The following is an 18,792-nucleotide window of genomic DNA, read 5'->3' on the forward strand; positions in this document are numbered from 1 at the left end:
TAAAAACATATGGTAAGATCCCTAACCTTTTTCTCAGTGAACTGTTTAGTCCTTCCGCCTGTTTGTTAGATTTTTTACCATTTATGACTTCGGAAATGACTAAATTACCCTTTACTATTTAGAGGAAATCCAATTTAGAAAAAGAAGCTATATGTATGGAGAACAAGAAAAAGAACAGAACCAATGCTTACGAATTTGAACGATTAAGAAGAAAATCAAGAAAAAGAACACTCAAAAGTTGATTTCAGATGTATTAGAGTTTAAAGGAAAGGAAAATAAAGGAAAAGAACACAAATCCAAATTGACTAACAGAATCTTCATGAGAGTCTAACGGCAGGGACTAAACAGTTCACCGAAAAAAAACATTAGGGACTAAACAGTTCATCAAGAAAACGTTAAGGATTTTACCGTATGTTTTTTAAAATACAGGGACGAAACAGTGTGTTTTGTCAAAATATAGGGACTAATAAATTAATTACCCATTAATAAAATGGTAACATGAAGATTTAAACTTTAATATTTTCAGTAATATAAAAAGTTGAAAATTCTTTATAATCCATAATCTTAGTACTACAATTCAGATAACTAATCTCAACTCAACTAAAACATGCTGCTAAAAATACAGTTTATACACCGAATTTGGATCCTCTAAGTTGAAAATTTTCTCAATTGTGTTTGATACATCAGACAATTTCGATAGATTAATTTTTAAAAAAATAACTCAGTTGTACATATGTGCAGTTGAACATTATCTGTGGCTCAAACAGAAACAGATAGGTCACTTAACAGTATCCATCCAAAAGCGCACCTATCCCTGATATTTTGGACCGTTGATAATGCTGATTCGACCATAGGCCGAATTCTGTTCATCTCTCTCTCTACTTGTATTTTAGTGCTGGATTCAATCTGCAATACAAGACCATCAAATTAATCTAACATGTCCGTACACCCTCAACCCCTTTATCAATCAGGTGCAGAAACCAAACCTTTTCCATGCATCGTACGGTGTCCAATATATGACAGAAATATGAGAGCTGCTTGTACAAATCTGCTTCTGTGAACTGGCCAAAACAATACCGAATTTCTTAGTAACTAGAAATGACAAGTAAGATGTATTTGTTTGAGGTTTTACAGGTAAATAATTTATTAGTTTTTGAACCTTCTACTTATTACACTAGTCGGTTTTTATATTAGTAAAAATACATTACATTCAGTCAACACTTTAATCCCTCTCGTTAGAAACCATCTAAAAATCTGTTACTTGAAGTTATGACTAAGATATTCTTCTTATAAGTTTCACTATAACTAGTTTTGATTAAAGGATTCTTGAATAGTTTTAATGGAGGGAACTAAATTGTTGACAAGAACAAAAAAAAATTGAAAAAACAAGAACAAAACTTAAGAACTATAATATGTTTTTATTAATACGAGAAGAAGTTAAAGATTAATAAATTATTGGGTAAAGTACCGAGAAAAACTGAATTTGCAAATGCAAGTTTATGGTTTGTGTAATTTGAAGTTTTAAGTGTTTCAGTTTAAAAAACAATTGTGATTTAATCAATTTACAAAATTATGTTTTATATATAAAATAATTTGCAAACTCGATCTTTTTAATTGCTTCAAATTGCTCCATTTTACATGAGTTTACAAACTCCACAAACTCTTATTTGCATTTTTAAATCAAAGAAATGTATTTGCAAAAAATAGGAGAAGATGTCAACCTTTCTTACAAGACGACCATTGCAGCGGGGATAGTTTGGACAAACAGTTCCTCTTTCTGAATCACCAATCAACCGAAGGTTGAGACTACGTGTAGTATGCTTGCAGGTTTCATCGTCACACTGGAAACACAAGCAACCGGCGATTAGATCTAACCAAGATCTGTGAATTCTCGTGAAACATAGAATCTTAACAAAGCAAGTAATTAGTAGATTACCATCATTATGCCCTTATAATACAACGAAACGAACCCATCTGCTCGTCTTTTCACCTGAAAGAGACCGTTCCGTTCACAAAATTCTCAATATACAAAGTTACATAGTAGAGGGGAAAATATTGGTTTTGACAGTTTGTGGAAGATGATAGAATAGAAGTTTTCTTCAACTATTTGCTAAAATAAGAAAGTCCCCCACTAAACCAACAAATTAGGAGCGATCCAGAGACTTTCATGGCTGTCAGAGTTCTCAAACTCACTCATTAGGGATTTACTGAGCTCGTGATTAGCATTAATCCATCTCTAAAAACACACTATATTCTGGGAAACGAGTTTCCATATTTTTAAAAAGCGACTTTTTATTTTTCTAATGATGAAAATGTAATAAAACATTTGGTACAAGTTTCAGAGAGTTTCAGTTTCTGAAACGGATACAGAAACATGAAACACTTTAAAAATCAAAGTTTTTGTGCAACATAAATGTAATAGGCCCCTGGGCCCTGCCCCTCAGTTAGCAATTCAGAATTGACTACTTTACCTGATTGGCAATATTCCCAGGGGATAATATTCCCATGTCACCTTCTTCTGGGCATCGAGGACAATGCAATGTCCGCCAGAAATTAGACCTAGATTCCTCTGTTTGTGGTTCTATCGACTTTTCACTGGTTGAGGCACAAATGGAACCAAAGATAGCAGGACATTCAAATGTACCAGAGCAGCTAGGACAAGACAAGTTCAACGGCTCACAACTCCGATATCTGCAATTTCATTTTGGAAGAGGTCAAAATAAGAACACAGAATAGCGAAAATATGCTGTCTATTTTTCAGTTTTAAGATATAATTATATAGATAATATACAGCATTTTGGAAATTTATTAACAAAGTCCTGAGAAATTTTTGACACAGTATCAAATAGCTATGCTATTACACTATACTAGAAGCTATGGATAATCATAGCATGGTCAGACGTAAGAAACAATTACCTCTCATCATCATTGACAGCAAAGAAAAGTGAACTCGAGGGATCATTTCTGACAGCTTCACTTGATTTAGTTCGGAACTGAAAAATCATCAGAACAGTTTATAGTTATGTTATGCCTAGAAAAGGGAATCGGTATCTCAAAGCGCCTCACAGAAGTGTCTATTTACCTTGGATGAGTCGAGGCCCAAACAATCAGCCAAACGCTCAGGGCTCGTTCCCTGAATTGAAGCACATAATCGTGATACCACAGGATGAATTTGCTGTGATAAGTAGTAATCTATGTCAATCATCCATTTCCCATCATCTTTTTTCAATTCATCAGGATGTCTAGCACGTTGAGCAACTCCTGTGGAAGTTCCTGATGTAGCACCCTGTTCAGGAAAGGAGGGAGAGAATGAAGAATGTTAGTTTCAGATGAAAGAAAAAAAATCATATATTCTGAATTTAGTATCTGTTAACTAATAGAAATCAGATCATCCTGACCTGCTCACAGCAAATGACATATGGTACTGTATCACCAACAGAGCAACCACTGGTGTAGCCGCTTTGCTTTAATCTTAGAGCCACCTAGAAAACGGCAAAACAGAAATAGAAGTTCAAGCAACTGCTTAAACAAGAACAAACTACAATAATACAATCAGAGATTTCATCACAAATTGCTTGTCATATTGTCACTCACCAGGACGTGAGGTTGATTTTTGGCATCAGGGTAGGCTTCAGGTGGTTTAGTCAATGACTTTGTGATGACATATTTCTCAAGCTCTACTTGTCCATTCCTCATATCCTCTTGAACCTGTTAAATAAGTACAACTGCTGCCCATAAGTTATGGATAACAAATTTCATACACCTGAGGTCTATTACCCCTTCACAACCAGCATGCATGCCTAACTGCATATTGTATGGACTTGAAGCAATTTATGCTCGTCAGGAGTCAAGACAGCCTTGCCTCTTACATCCCTTTCATTGACACTATACAGATAAGAACAGTAATCAAAAGGAAAGATTGATATTCTACCTTCATAAGAGAATTATGTATTGATTCAACAACATCCTCACATGACCTGTAACAGTGAACGAAAAAAAATGACTAACAAATGCCATTGCATTTCCTGATTTCCAGATGTTGGGTTCAATAACTAAAAGAAAGGTAAGAAGATTGAGTAGCACATTCGAAGTTGTTAATAGCACAACATACCCCCCTGACAAGATTTGAGCAAGGCAGAAATCTCCCAGATCTTTTGATAACAAGCTCCAGTCACGGCGAACCATGTCGAGACCCTTGCGTTCAATAACCTGCACCAAGAAAGTTACTTCACTGACGTCTTTCAGGAGGAAGGTAAGCAAAATTGCAAAAGTTTTGGCAAAAGACCTCATATGGCATTCCGTCTTTGAACTGTAGTTTGACAGCTGCATATTTTTTCTTCTTCAAAAGTAGCATCCTCTTGTACAAGCCATCAAGATCAATTTCTAAACGTCTATACTTCTTGTTAACCTATATATAAAAAGAGTAATTACATATTGCACACAGTAGCACAAAATACAATAACAGTAACATTATAATAAAGGTCTATCCCTTTCATTTTCTTCTTTAAAGACTTAAATGCACCATGTTTTTACCACAAGATTTACCACAGGCGTCAGAAAAACTCTGTTTGTAATATACAGAAATATGTTTTCTGAGACCACAGAATTACTAAAGCATTGCCAAGAATAACAAGACAGGTGCCGGTACTGTATCTGATGAAAAATTGTGGGCATTATAATAAATGAAGGAATTTTGGAATTTGAGAACACCTTCATGTCACAAAAGATAACAGACAAATTAAGTAATATGGTGGCTATGCAAGTACTAAACATGGAATACCTAATCTTTAATACAAAGAACCTAAAATTGGATTTCAATTAATAACACAAAGCATGGTTCACCTTATGTGAAATTTAAGATAATATTTACAATTATTGAGGTTGAACTAAACTGCAGTTTAAACGTCAAATAAAAAGCAATCACTAAGGGTATGTTAAGGTTGAACTAAATACGTATGTTCAAAATAAACAGATAAGCAATGTTATTCTAATGTTTTACATTTGTCTTAGTTGAAAAGAAAATACTCATTTCAATACATTCTATAACTTTACTTGAGTGCTAAGAGTAGAAATTCTATTTATAGTCTTACTTGACTTAATTAATAAGAATCAATCATCTCACTAATAAAAAAAATTACACAGGTTTGCATGACCCAAACTGAATGTTTTGAGGTTGAAACTTCAATTCTAGAAAGTCACATTTCACTCTCCTCTATCAAACACACATACAGACAGATTGTATCTACAGGGAAAGCACAAAGAACTTTCACCATGCAAGCATACCAAGAGATAACAATGGCTACTAAAAAAACAGAACTGAGAAGACTTGCAACTGTGACAACAACAGACCTGTCTCCAACTCTCCAATCACTTTATATAACTTTTAATACGTATTTTGATCTCTTAAAATGTGGATCACTATGGCAAAAAGAAAGAACATTCTACAATAGACAATCTAATCATAGTCATTTGACTTTTATAATTTTGTTGAAAGTTGTTAGCAAAATTTATCCAGCCATTCAATTGGTGTTCAGAAAACTGTGAACAATCATCAGTATCATACAAATCTTTCACCATGAAATAATAACTAAAAAGAATTGATATATTGCTAAAATGAAATAACTCACATTTTCTGTCTGACATCAGATAAAATTCAATATAGGAAGTAATTTCTCAAAATACCCATATTATAAATCCATGAACATTAGTACAATCTTACCTCCTGGATGACTTTCCCTGCAATAGCTTTTGCTTTTACAATGTCATCTAACCCACTATAAATCATGATTGAATCTGTATCACCATATATGACCTGCCATATGTAACAGAATACATTCTTTAGAGCTAAATGTATCAATTGTTTGATAGAAGACAAGACATAAAAAGATCATCGTCAAATAGCAGTATGACTAGCCGCAATTGCAAAGCATCTACCTGTTACTTTATTACAGAAAGGGTTACCTCTAAGTTTAGATTATTTTGAACAAGATCTACAGTACTTTGTAGAATCTCCCTTCCCTGCAAAAATGCCATGCAACTCGCTGAATTCTTATGTTTGGTAGTCAAGCCAGTTCCTTCATACTATATGTTCAGAATTTAGCAAGGGAAAAATATCTTACTTGTAGTGTTATAAGCTCTGCAAGAGGCTTTGCATAAAATCTGGAATTGGAAAATCCAAGGCATCCGTACATACTACATCGCCATATCAGGTTACAGAAAGTATGAAGGGATGAGCACCATAGTGAAAAACTCATTGTGATTAAGGAAAAATTAGAAAATGAGATGGTACAAACAAATACAAACCTATTTGCAGTGAGTTTTAGTGCCTGTTGCTGAATGTCGAGCTGCTGGACCTTAAGACCAGATGCATTTTTCATCCACGATTTGACCATTCTCCTCCTCTCCACTAAATTTTTCAGCAACTACCAAGCAACAACAAAATAAATTAACTGAACCTATTTTTTCTGAACAACAAATTAATTTATCAAATAGATATCTCACACTTCATGCAAATAACAAAAACATCCTCAGTTCAATAGATGATGCTTCATGCATCAGAGGTTTGAAAAGAGGATCTAATAAATAGTTTCTGTATTGGCAGATAAAAATATGAAAATGTCTATTCTTATCACCCTCGCTTCATAATTTCAGAGCTAATTGTGTTCGAGTTTTGACAAGTAAAAATGATACTTCTCTGATATTTTGTGTTAGTGTTCCCATAATGTTTCTCACGATATGTGAGCTACTTCTTTTGATGGATAAGGGAGACACAAATCATGAACTCAAGATTTTCTTCTCAATTGTAAATTCCGCTAATTGGAAGATAAAAATAAAGCAATATGTTATTATGCATAATAGTACCTCAGGTAGGACTCCAGTTGTTTTGCTAGAAGGTAAATGGGGAATCAGTCCGTCTGCAGATTTTTCGACAGTTGTGAAGCATATATTATACTCCTGCAAAATCAATTAAGTATTGATGTTCATGAAAATTACAAAGAACTGGGTAAAACTAATTGGAAGTAATAAAGGTGTATGGAACATGTTAGCAACCTGAATGATAGAAGGGTAAAGACTATTGAAGTCGAGGAGCAATACATATTTGTCATATAAGCCTTTTTTTGGCTCCAAAACCAGCCCACCTGCATAGGAAGGACCTTTTTTCCCTTTTCCATGAGCATTCTCAGTACCATCATCAAAATCGACATTGTCAGTATCCAATCCTTCACCGCCTTTTTCCTCAACACCGTGATTTATTCTTCGTTTTGTCATTTTTTGTTCCTTCACATGAAACGAGTTCTTGTCTGGAACAATATACTTCTTTGCATGAAACGCATGCAATAGAAGGTACTCTACTCTCTGTGCCCTAGCACCCTGGAAAAAAACAACAGATTGCAGAGGATTTATTTAATTAGAAATTATACGTATAAATCAGTCAGAAAAAATTAACAAATAAAATAAGCATTAGAAGAACTCACTTGGAGAGTCTTTCCCCAGAGATTCCCACTAATATTAGTCAGCTGGCGCGTGAGGGGCAGGACACTCAAATGAAACATGAGTTCCATAGACAACCATGCATCCGTTTCACCATATTCAATCTGAATGCATCATAACACTGATAACTAATATACCGAGCATACAAAATAACATCAATTTTTTTATATATATTCTATTCATGCTGACTGAGAGTACAAAGAAGTGAACTCTAGATAACTTGAGACATACAAATATGAATAGAAAAGACAGCTCAATAGACAAGTTACTAAATCTCAAACTCTATACCTTAGTCTACTAGTTACAAATCATTAAGAACATAAAATCAAATAAAAAAAGTTTAAACTACCTGAAACTGTATCATAATAATGTTTTAAGTGATGCAAATTATATAAGAAGACAAATAACATTACCACTTTCAGTACAATGGCTTGAGTTTTTTTTTTTTTTTTGTCAAAAAAAAAAGAACGTTTTCAGAATCACATCAACAAAGCAAGATGACTTACTCGGTAGATAATGACTGGCAATCTAGATTAATTGGGTACCTCTAGGATCCATTTTAAAGATGAAGAAGCTTTGAATTATTGTAATGTCTTATGCATGGACAAGCCATGTTTGACAAATCAAAATTCTAGTACTGTTAACACTTGCAGATATTTAATAAATACCAAACCATAATTTATCACATAATCTAATCATTTGCCATGGAAAATAGGATGACAAGAAGGATGTACAGACGATATAAGTCAATCTTATTTACGTTACCAAATATTATAATTAAAACAGATGATTCAGAACCTACCAGTTCAACAAGGGATTTTGATGTCTGGAACATTGTGGAAATTTCATGTGGAGCAATCTCCTTCCTCTCTTTGTCCAAGCGGGTCCTTGCTAGTTGTGTCAAGGAGTAACTAACCTGGAAGAACCAGGGTTGCATATGTGAAATGAAGTTTTATACACTGAGCATTTCTGTGGGAGAATAGGAGGCCAAATGTTATACCTCTTTTAATAGGTCACGGGAGCAGACATATGTATCACACAAGAGCCGTCCAGCAATGCAAGACATGATCCCTGGACTTGCTCCAGACCCATATACAGTTTTTCCCTTTGTAAGCTTAGGCATCATAGAGCGCTTGAGACGGCCTATTTTGGACCACATGCTGCTTGGCACTCCACAAGCCTACATGAAAGGAGACAAGAATTTTAGGGTCAATAAACAACACAAAAGAAGAACCGAAGAGTTAGATAACACATTAAAGACTGATCCCATCTGACAATTGAATACCTATCTCTGAACTGCTTTAGACTCGGAAAACATATAATACCAATGTAAACGTACACTGATATATTGATTAATAATAGTGCATATGCTGAACTTTGAGCAAAATAAGAGGGAACAGCATCAATATGCTAGTTGTAGTTCATAATCCTTTCCTTAAAAATGCAAAAACAAAAGGACATTATCATGTCTAATTTCAAATTATTAAAATGATAAGTTGCAAACAGTATCTCCACTTTCTTGACCAGTAAATGAATTTACTCTGTCACACACAAAGGATCAGCAGAGAACAAAACCTGAGCTCTGTGAAGGAGAACGTCCAGGTCAAACCCAGATATGTTGTGTCCAACAAGGATATCACTGTCCAGTTTGTTTAATGCAATCATCAGACGGTTCAATAAAGCTCTTTCACTGCAGCAGAATGTTGAAATTTTCTTAAGAGAACAAGAAATAAAAATACAAGTTAAGGTTACACCTGACTAGGAACATGGTGAGTAGTAAAATGATACCTGCTTTCAGTGGCTAAAACATTTGATCCAGCCTTTGCATTCCTTTCAGTCACATCTTTGGAGAAACCCATCGGGAATATACCCCCATGAAGCTTCCGGACGACAGTAAAATGGCTTAGCATACCAGGTTTTTTCCACTCTGAGGCCAGCATGGGAGTGTCAATCTAAACGTCAAACATCAGAGTAAATAGTTTATCTCGGGAAAATAGAACATTTTATAAAAGATTATTTCACAACAAAGACTTATAGCACCGAAGAACGTTGGCTCACATGATTTAAGTCACAAGTAAACTGCATAAAAGGAAGTGTATGAACCTTAAGCTGACAGCATGGCTTTCACCAAATAATGATCTCATTTAAGTGCATTAAGAACCGTCACAAAAATTTGCTCATCTTGTTATAACTTCCTCCAAGGCACAATAGGAGAGCCATTTTATTTGTTCGAATGATTTACAAGATATACCTTTATAACATTGACAAACAGCATACCATACTTGAAGTCTTTCTTTATCCTCATACAAGCACAGTCAACTACTGTTCAGTAACATATTTTCTGTTGACACATCAAACTAATATTTGATATTATGCAAAGCTTGTCTTTATCCTCATATCAGTAAACTGAACTACTGTGTAATAACATTCTTTTTCTCTTTTTAGGTGTATACTTTCAATAGGACACGTATTTCAGAACCCTAAATTGTGCCAGTTACAACAATTCTACTTCCACATAATCCAGAACACATATCATGACATTGCACCTATTGAAATCTTATCTTTAATTATTTAGAAACCAACATGAATACTTTTACAGGAATAAAAAACGGCAAATGCGGAACAAATGAGTCTCCTACAAAGGCATTCTCCGAAATCAAACTGAATTATATACAAGCAACAAAAGGCTGCATACAAACCTTAGCCTTGTGACAACAAACCAGAGATGCAGAAACTATCTCATTGACATTTTGCTTCTCATTTATGATAGTTTTCAAATTTATTGCTGTGACAACCACTGGAGGAATCTCTATCATGTTCCTTGAAGAAGAAGAAGAAGAAACCCGTATGTCCTTTGGTGAGTCAACAATAATCTCAAACTTGCACCAACTCACCTGTGCAAGATATAGTGTAAAGTTGGAACACATTGAGTATTTTACAAGAGCATACAATAACATAAAAGATGCCGAGAAGACAATCTCACCCTTTGAGAAGGTGGACAAGTTGAAAACTTTGAAACTGATAACCATGAAGGTCCCTTTATTTTCCTTTTAACAAGAAAAAGCTCCAAGGCACTGCATGTAATAATAATGGTTAGTGCTACTTCATTTCTCCCAAATATGGTAATCCATAGGGTATTACGTTGCCAACTCAATGAAAGCATAATGAGAAGTTACAACTTACCAGCAATAAAAACCATATGAAGAAAAAGAAAGGGTTCATGGACCTTATAGCAGATATGAAAGTAAATCTAACTATGACACTGCAGAATCTTATAGACACAAAAATTGTTTGACATATGATATTAAACTATTGCATCCAACTAAAACAATAAGGTGCCTAAGCATTCATCAACACAGACATCTGCTTTCTCTCTGAAGGTGGATTAGAATGCAGGACCAGAAGAAATGTGTCAAGAAGCAAAAGAATGTCAGAATTCCGACCCTTCACAAAGCATTTTGAGAATCCAATATACAGCTCATCCCCGAGCTCATCAAATTAAGTGTTCAATTTAGCATTTCATTATATTTGAATTTAAGACATAAATTGTTTAAGAACAGTGTGGTGTATGGTAATTCTAGAAGTGCCTCCTTCATGCCTGAATTTTGGCAAATATCAGCCCTAACTGCATACCTGCTATGAGTTCCAAGCAAGGCATAGAAAGTTTCTCCTTTTAAATCTGATGGAAGGGGAGGTTCCTGCAAAAACAGAATGCAATAACCTAATCATTCTCAAAACTTCTAGAATAGTAATTCCAAAATCAATGGTCATAAACTTGACATCATAGTTCTGAGCAAATTCAAGAATACAACTCCATAATGGTTAATAACTTATCATAATAGTTTACATCTTAAATTTGAATGACGCGCTATTTATAACAAATTGTTGGGAGCATACCTTGTATGGATAGTTGATCTTAAGGACATAATTCTCACCAGCAGGAATATCGGATCGCTCAAATGCATACTTCCTCTGTTAGGAGTTCCATATAATGAATAAGCAACAGAGTGAATCAAAAGAATACAGGTAAACATAGAAAAAATGTAAAATGACACAACACTATGCATATCTAACAAGTATCTCTGGGATGCATATTGAATTTGCAAACCTTAACAGGAGCCATGATGAAACTTGAAACATTGAGAGCTAACAGCTTTTTTGCTATTTCGTTTTTCAGATCATATGCCACATCCTGCCAAAGAGTAAAGCAAAATAAGCATTTGAAAAGTTGTAATAGAAGAAACGAAAGAGCAGAAAAAGAAGAAATGTTTCTTTAAAGCATCCATAAGTATCTGTCTAAGAACATACCTGCAGCTTTCTATAGAACTCAGCAGAAGAAATTTTTGTTTCTTCAATATCCTTTTCCAGCTTGATCATCTCGTCAGTATGAAAAATGGAACCATTCGGAATAGCATAAACGCATCTCTGGTTGTTCTTTACAACCACACAGCAGCTATGATAAGTGTTTCCTGCTTTGACCTAAACGCAGCGTCACATATCAATAAGGTCAATATATACATTTACATGTAAGTAAGTACAACAAGAGAAATAGAGAAACTTCATGTCAATAGTGATCTGAACTCTTTTTCAAGCCGAAGGGTTGTACAAACTATCTGAAAACGAAACTGGGATTTAAATAATTTTGTTACATGAACAATTTGAAGTCCATAAAAAGTCCTGAATATTTTTCCTTGAAATCAGGGTCAGTCGTCATCCTTAGGCTTGAAAGAAATCCAACTTGCATTGTGTTCACAACTGGCTTTACTGTAATGCAGCTAGCAACTTGATTGGCATTGTTTCAATTTATCGTACTAGCAAATTACATCCTAAATTATAACAAAGCGATCACCAAAATAGTTTAGCCAACCCTATCATTGTATTAAAGCTTGACATAAAAAATCATGTAAAATGTCTAGGATAAAATAACCATACTCTCAATTGGCAATGTATTACCTTTCCAAAAAGATAGAGGGTCCCCATGTTAGCACCAAACACCTCTTCATGAGCATCGATTATATAAAAAGGCAGTGATCCATCAGCCTCCAGCTCAAAGTCTGATTGATCTTCACAGTTTGCCACACTCTTAACTTGGTTGGTAACATCGCTAACGCTACCGTTTCCACTGTTCTTCACTGCCTGCCAATCCGCCATTGCACTCAAAGCAGAATCCTTCTCCTCAGCAGTAATCTTCGCGTTAAGTGTATGCCCACCCTCCATCTTCACTACTATCTCCGGTTTTACTTCAACTGAATTGTTGATATTCTCTACATCCAATACTTCACTATTTTCTGAATCAAACGGCTGATCTATTGCTTTCTCCTTTTTTACCTCCATAATTAACTCCTTTTTCTCATCAACGTTAGAAGTGTTCGCTAAACTTAGAATGCCACTGTCACCAGCATTATCTGTCACAAGCTCACTCAATTCAGCATTAATCTTTACATCAACATTGCTGACAACCTGATTCTCAGTCTTGATTGGCGCGAAACTCTTAACAGCCGATTGCCCCCTTGTACGCCTCTCTTTATCAGCCTCGTCAGGAGCAAACTCCGCAATCAGATCATCGATGATAGTTTCAGAGTCCAAACTCCTAACCTTATTGGAATCCCTATTTTTAAACACCGTCGAAGTGAACATTGATGAAATCCGTTGTTTCCCCATCATTGCCGCCGCAGCTAATAAGGAAGGATTAACCTTCTTTTGTTGCGTCTCTTTCTCTTTCTTCTCGATTTTCTTCTTTTTAGGTCTGCCATTTGGTTCACCGCCGTCGGATTCATCTGATGATGGAGGAAGGCCGGCTTGGGACCAGTCCTCCTCTTCACCTTGGTCACCATACCCAAGGCCGTCGTCGTCGATAATGAAGCCTTGGGCCTCCTCGCGACGGCGTGCCACAAGCTTTTCGTAGTCTTCGTCAGTGACAGTGTCAAATATCGGAGTCTCCACTTTGATATCGTATCCGCCGCCATTTTCAGATCTCCTGCCGCCTTGGCGTAGGGTTTTTAGGCGCTCTAAGGCCCCAGCTCGAGCAGTAGCCTCAGCACCCCTTTTCCGGCGCCCGGACGACTTAACGAGCTGCTCGTCCGACATTTCTCTCAGCCTACAGACGTGATCAGGATCTTACAGTAAGGATATGAGATGTGGAGTATAGTATTGGCGGGAAGATTCAGAAATTGACACAGTTTTGGCGCCAATGGAAGCCGGTTTATCTGTGGGAGACTAGGAGGACATGTCAATACCAAATTTTGGGTTTGAAGCTTGGGCCTTGGCCCAATTGATAAATAAGTATGACGTTTCATGAGGTTAAATTTGGAAAACCCAAAAAGAAAAATTACACAAACAGTAAATATTTCAACATTATTTGTAAATAACTCAACTTTGTCAAACCACCGAATATATAATTCGGTATATCAAATAAATACATAGATACATGAATATTCGATAGATTAATACCTCGATTAAATAATCATTTTTCGGTCCTTATTAATGGAACCTTACAAAATGCATAAGGTAATAATTTAAAAAAAAAAACAGATCCCAAAAATGTTCGTTTATAAAGGTTTTATGGTAGGTAATCAAACAATATACTATCAAATAACTAAAACTCTATTGTAATTAGAGGCTTGAAAATAACTAAAACTCTATTGTAATTAGAGGTTTGAAAATGAGTCATGATCCATTTAACAGCTTGTTTAACCCATAGAATAAAGGGTTATGGACAGCTTGTTTAACCCTTTAGAATAAAGGGTTATGGACAGCTTGTTTAACCCATAGAATAAAGGGTTAGTTACATAAATGTTAAGAATTGCTGAAATTATTACAAGTGTCTCATGGGTGGAAAAAAAATTCCAACAATATCAAATTCCTAATTTTTTAGGCGGAGGAACAAATGATAAGGATTTAAAATAACTGAAATTTGACAAAAACCCAAATAAAATATATGAGTTTCTGACAGGTTTATTAAAAAAATTTATGTAATGATAAAATACAAATAAATAAGGCAAAAAGCATCCTGAGACCCCTGATCTTTCATTGTTTGGTGCATTAAGCCCTCGATCTTTTATTTAGACACATTGAGCCCCTGATCTTTCACCATTTGGTGCATTAAACCCTCAATCTTTCATTTAGACACATTGAGCCCTTGATCTTTCATATATGGGTGTATTAGGTCCTTCCATAAATCAATTAATATATAGGTTTATTAAGGGCATGTTTGGTTAGGTTTATATAACTGCAGCGTTTTGCATTTTCTCTGGACACTGTAACATTTTGGAGCTTTTCACGAAAAGCTCTTTTCATGAACAGTTGTTTGTAGTTACTTGTTATTGATAAAATTACCCTTCTTATTTCCACAAAATGTGCTTCAATTTTAACATTATTTTTATTTTTAGAACATAATTATCGAAAAACAAGGTTTTATTGTGTTCAATAAATTTTTTATTTTTTATTTAAATTATTTTTATTAATTTGTATAATATATTTTTTATTTTGAGAATTTGTTATTTTAGAACATCATTTGTTGTCACACCAAACATGCCCTTAATAAACCTATATATTAATTGATTTATGGAAGGACCTAATACACCCATATATGAAAGATCAATGGCTCAATGTGTCTAAATGAAAGATTGAGGGTTTAATGCACCAAATGGTGAAAGATCAGGGGCTCAATGTGTCTAAATAAAAGATCGAGGGCTTAATACACCAAACAATGAAAGATCAGGGGCCTCAGGATGCTTTTTGCTAATAAATAATTAGTTATCGTAAAATAAAATTGAAAATTGAGTTTCCATATAATTTCCTCTAGAATAAATGGATTGGATTGACTCATTTATAAATTGGATTATAAATAGGTCCACTCATATAATAAATAGTTTGGGTTGTGAGTTGGATGTGTTGGTCTATTAATCCATTTAATAATTGTGACAAACATGAAAAGCCCGTGAAAATGTGGAGAATAGAAACGTGAGAAATATATATATATATATCAAAAGTGAAATAATCCTGCATGATTCTTAATTGGATTTGACTGAATTTTCTCTCTTATTATTCTTCTCCTGCACATCTTCTTTGACTTTTTTTTAATTCTAGAATTTGGAATTCCAAATTTCTGAAATTTTAGTATTGTTTAGAATCTCATATTTTTGGAATTCTTGCATTTTCTATAATTTCAAAATCTAGTATTTTTTAGAATTCTAGATTCTGGAATTTCAAAAATACTAGAATTCCAAACTCTTCATATTTATGGAATTTCAGTATTTTTTAAAATCTTAAGTTTCTAAAATTTCATATTTTTTTTAATTCTAGTATTTTATGGAATTCCAAAATCTAGTATTTTTTAGAATTCTAAATTCTGGAATTTCAAAAAATACTAGAATTCTAGAATCTTCAGAATTATGAAATTCCATTATTTTTAAAAATTATAGATTTCTAGAATTCTAATATTTTCTGAAATTTCAGCATGTTCTATAATTTCAGATTTTTAAAATTTTAGTGTGTTCTAGAATTCTAAAATCTAGTATTTTCTGGAATTTCAGAATTTTTAAATTTCTATGATTTCATATTTTGGAATATTAGAAATACTAGAATTCTAGAATATTCAAATTGCTAAAATTCCAGTTTATTTAAAAATTACAGAATTCTAGAATTTCAGTATTTTCTAGAATTCAAGATTTTTGAAATTTCAAGATTTTTTTGAATTCCATATTTCTAGAATTCCAGTATTTTCTAACATTTCAGTATTTTTTAAAATATTTATGGATTTCTAAAATCTTGAGTTTTAGTATTTTTTGAAATTTCGATATTTTATGGAATTCTAATTTTTTGGAATTCAAGTATTTTTAATTTTTAATTATATTTAGTTAATTGAATTAAATGAATCGATCCATTTTTTTTTAATGAAGCTGGCGATTCGGAAGCGCTTAGAGCAAGCATCCCAACTATGTTGGCACCCCTGCGGTCCACGCCCGACCCGAAGCCGAATTTATTAAAGAATAAAAGAATAAAAGGTTACAAGAATGAATTCACAAGGATTTATCGAAAGCGATAAATAGTACGGTTTCCTAAATTGCTTAAGAAAACTTCAGAACAAAATTGTGGTAATTCATCCCACCATTCGTAGCTCTCTGCAAGTCGTCCATAGTTTGCCAACGTATCCGCTACTCGGTTCCCCTCCCTGTAAACATGCGTGAACACTACTGTCATAGTCTTCATATTGTGCAAGCAACGAAGCCAGTCCTGCCTAGCAAGAATCAATCCATTTAATAAAAGGGGTTAATCCAATCCAACCATTTATAAATGGATTGTTCCAATCCATTTATAAATGGGTTGAATTGGACGGGTCAACCCTTTTAACCATTTTGACACCTATCATTATAATTTTGTTAATTACAGTTTCTAATAATTTAATTTTATAAAATATTTGTTTTCTTTAACTATTATCTCAAAATCCCATCTCTTGTGCTAGGTAAAAGTGTGATTTTTTTCATATTGAGACCAAAAACTTTGAAATCTTCTTTTAATCCCTGAAGAAATATAGAAAGTGTAAAAAACAAGAGCTATGCAATTTTCATTTAATTAAATAATTATTTTGTACTATGCAATTTGGAATCGAATTCCTAACTAGGTTGTTTCATTTTTAAATATCCAATAACTGTCTTGTGATTCACTTTGCAGAGAGAACCGCTCTCTCTCTCAAGAAAAAAAACTGCCGTTGTTCCTTGTTCTCTATCTTTAAGTTTTTCTCTCTTTTGTGGATCTACATTAAGGAGGAAGAAGGAAGTTCCTTCTTCCTCCTCTCAATAGGTTAGGTTTATTGTAAATTTTTTATTGTATTTTTTCCGGTCAGTGTTTATATATTTTATTGGATCCCTTTATCTGTTTGAATTGTATCTGTTCTCCATTATTCTATTGTTTATACCTTTTTCGGATTTAGCAAGAGCGGAAACGATTTATTTTATACGTGGATCAATATATCTACGTGGATGCAACAAACGAAAGGACTCAGATCCGAATGTTCGGAATGGCCTAAATGATGAAGATTCGATTGCAGCGGATTTGGATTTCAATGAAGTATATGTTTTTTTGTTGGTTTTGTATCTTTTATGGCTTTTTATGCTCTTTGTAGTCATTTTCGTCCCATTGTGGATTTTGTAAGGTTTTTTACCTTTTTCGTTTCTTGGTGTACTTGTTCTTTTCATATCTAATGAAGATATAGGATTAAACTCTTATTTGGGGTAATTTTTATAAAAAAATTACCCCACTGGACCTGGTTGGGAAATTTTTCCTTGGGAGGGGCTGTTTCCCAACCAGGGTTAATTATTCTAATTTTTTTTTGAATCTTTGTCTACAAGTGGGGGCAGTGGCTTGCCACTGCCCCCAACAAATATATATATAAAAAAATTTATTTTATAAAATTAAAAATAAAAATAAAATTTATAGAATAATTATAAAAGAGCAATTTAATTTATTACTTTATAAAATAAAATTATATATTATAATAATATTATTAATGTATTAAATATTTTCTTGTATTAGTAATGTATTAAATATTTAACGTATACGTTTTAAGTAAAGTGCAAATTTAATCATAATGTATGAAATTATGTAAATTTAACATTAACGTTCTAAATTAGTTTGTCGATAAATTGAAACACTTGTATACATTTTTTTAACTATATTAATAATACAGTAAAATATTTTAGACAGTTTCAAAAAACTTGTCTAAAATATTTTACTGTGTTTATAGTACAAAAAAAATATATGAAACTGCTTTAATTTATCGACAAATTGGTTTAGAAGGTTCGATGTGGCTAAATAACAGCCAAACAAGTCTTTTTAAATTTTCGGTAGCGTATAGTTAAAATTCATATTGTTGGGAAACGTTAGTGTTAAATTTAGACAATTTCAGGGATTAATTTATATATCTAGCAGGTTTAGTTTTTTAAACTGACTAAAATATTTTACTATACAATTAATATAGTTACAAAAAAAAAATGTATGAAACTGCTTCAGTTTACCGACAAACTGGTTTAGAAGGTCTGATGTGGCTAAATAACAGTCAAAGAAGTCTTTTCAAATTTTCGGTAGCGTATGGTTAAAATTGATCTTGCGTGGAAACATTACTGTTAAATTTGACAAACTGATTTAGAAGGTCTGATGTGGCTAAATAATAGTCAAACAAGTCTTTTCAAATTTTCGGTAGCGTATGGCTAAAATTAATCTTGCGTGGAAACGTTAGTGTTAAATTTGCACAATTTTATACGTTAGAGCTAAATTTGCACTTCGCTTGAAACGTTAAGGTTA

At 33.6% G+C, this 18,792-nt stretch overlaps 1 protein-coding gene across 1 annotated transcript; it reads right to left on the bottom strand.

Annotated features, from left to right (window-relative positions):
- Positions 1-513: 513 nt before the first annotated feature.
- LOC136230095 (DNA polymerase alpha catalytic subunit) lies at positions 514-13,692 on the bottom strand. The gene is made up of 30 exons (XM_066019036.1): positions 12,445-13,692; positions 11,800-11,970; positions 11,600-11,683; positions 11,389-11,463; positions 11,125-11,189; positions 10,475-10,565; positions 10,191-10,385; positions 9,280-9,443; positions 9,067-9,181; positions 8,492-8,671; positions 8,294-8,407; positions 7,476-7,595; positions 7,051-7,371; positions 6,862-6,954; positions 6,304-6,422; positions 6,120-6,192; positions 5,962-6,018; positions 5,720-5,812; positions 4,286-4,408; positions 4,112-4,209; positions 3,932-3,977; positions 3,595-3,708; positions 3,399-3,482; positions 3,083-3,286; positions 2,917-2,993; positions 2,472-2,691; positions 1,937-1,990; positions 1,722-1,841; positions 987-1,061; positions 514-906 (listed from the first exon to the last, which is right to left on the bottom strand). Exons 1-30 carry the CDS (start codon positions 13,576-13,578, stop codon positions 760-762), a joined length of 4,626 nt encoding a protein of 1,541 aa, XP_065875108.1. The 5' UTR covers positions 13,579-13,692; the 3' UTR covers positions 514-759.
- Between the last annotated feature and the right edge of the window lie 5,100 nt (positions 13,693-18,792).

The sequence above is a fragment of the Euphorbia lathyris genome, chromosome 5 (assembly GCF_963576675.1).
Source record: "Euphorbia lathyris chromosome 5, ddEupLath1.1, whole genome shotgun sequence".
NCBI lineage: Eukaryota > Viridiplantae > Streptophyta > Magnoliopsida > Malpighiales > Euphorbiaceae > Euphorbia > Euphorbia lathyris.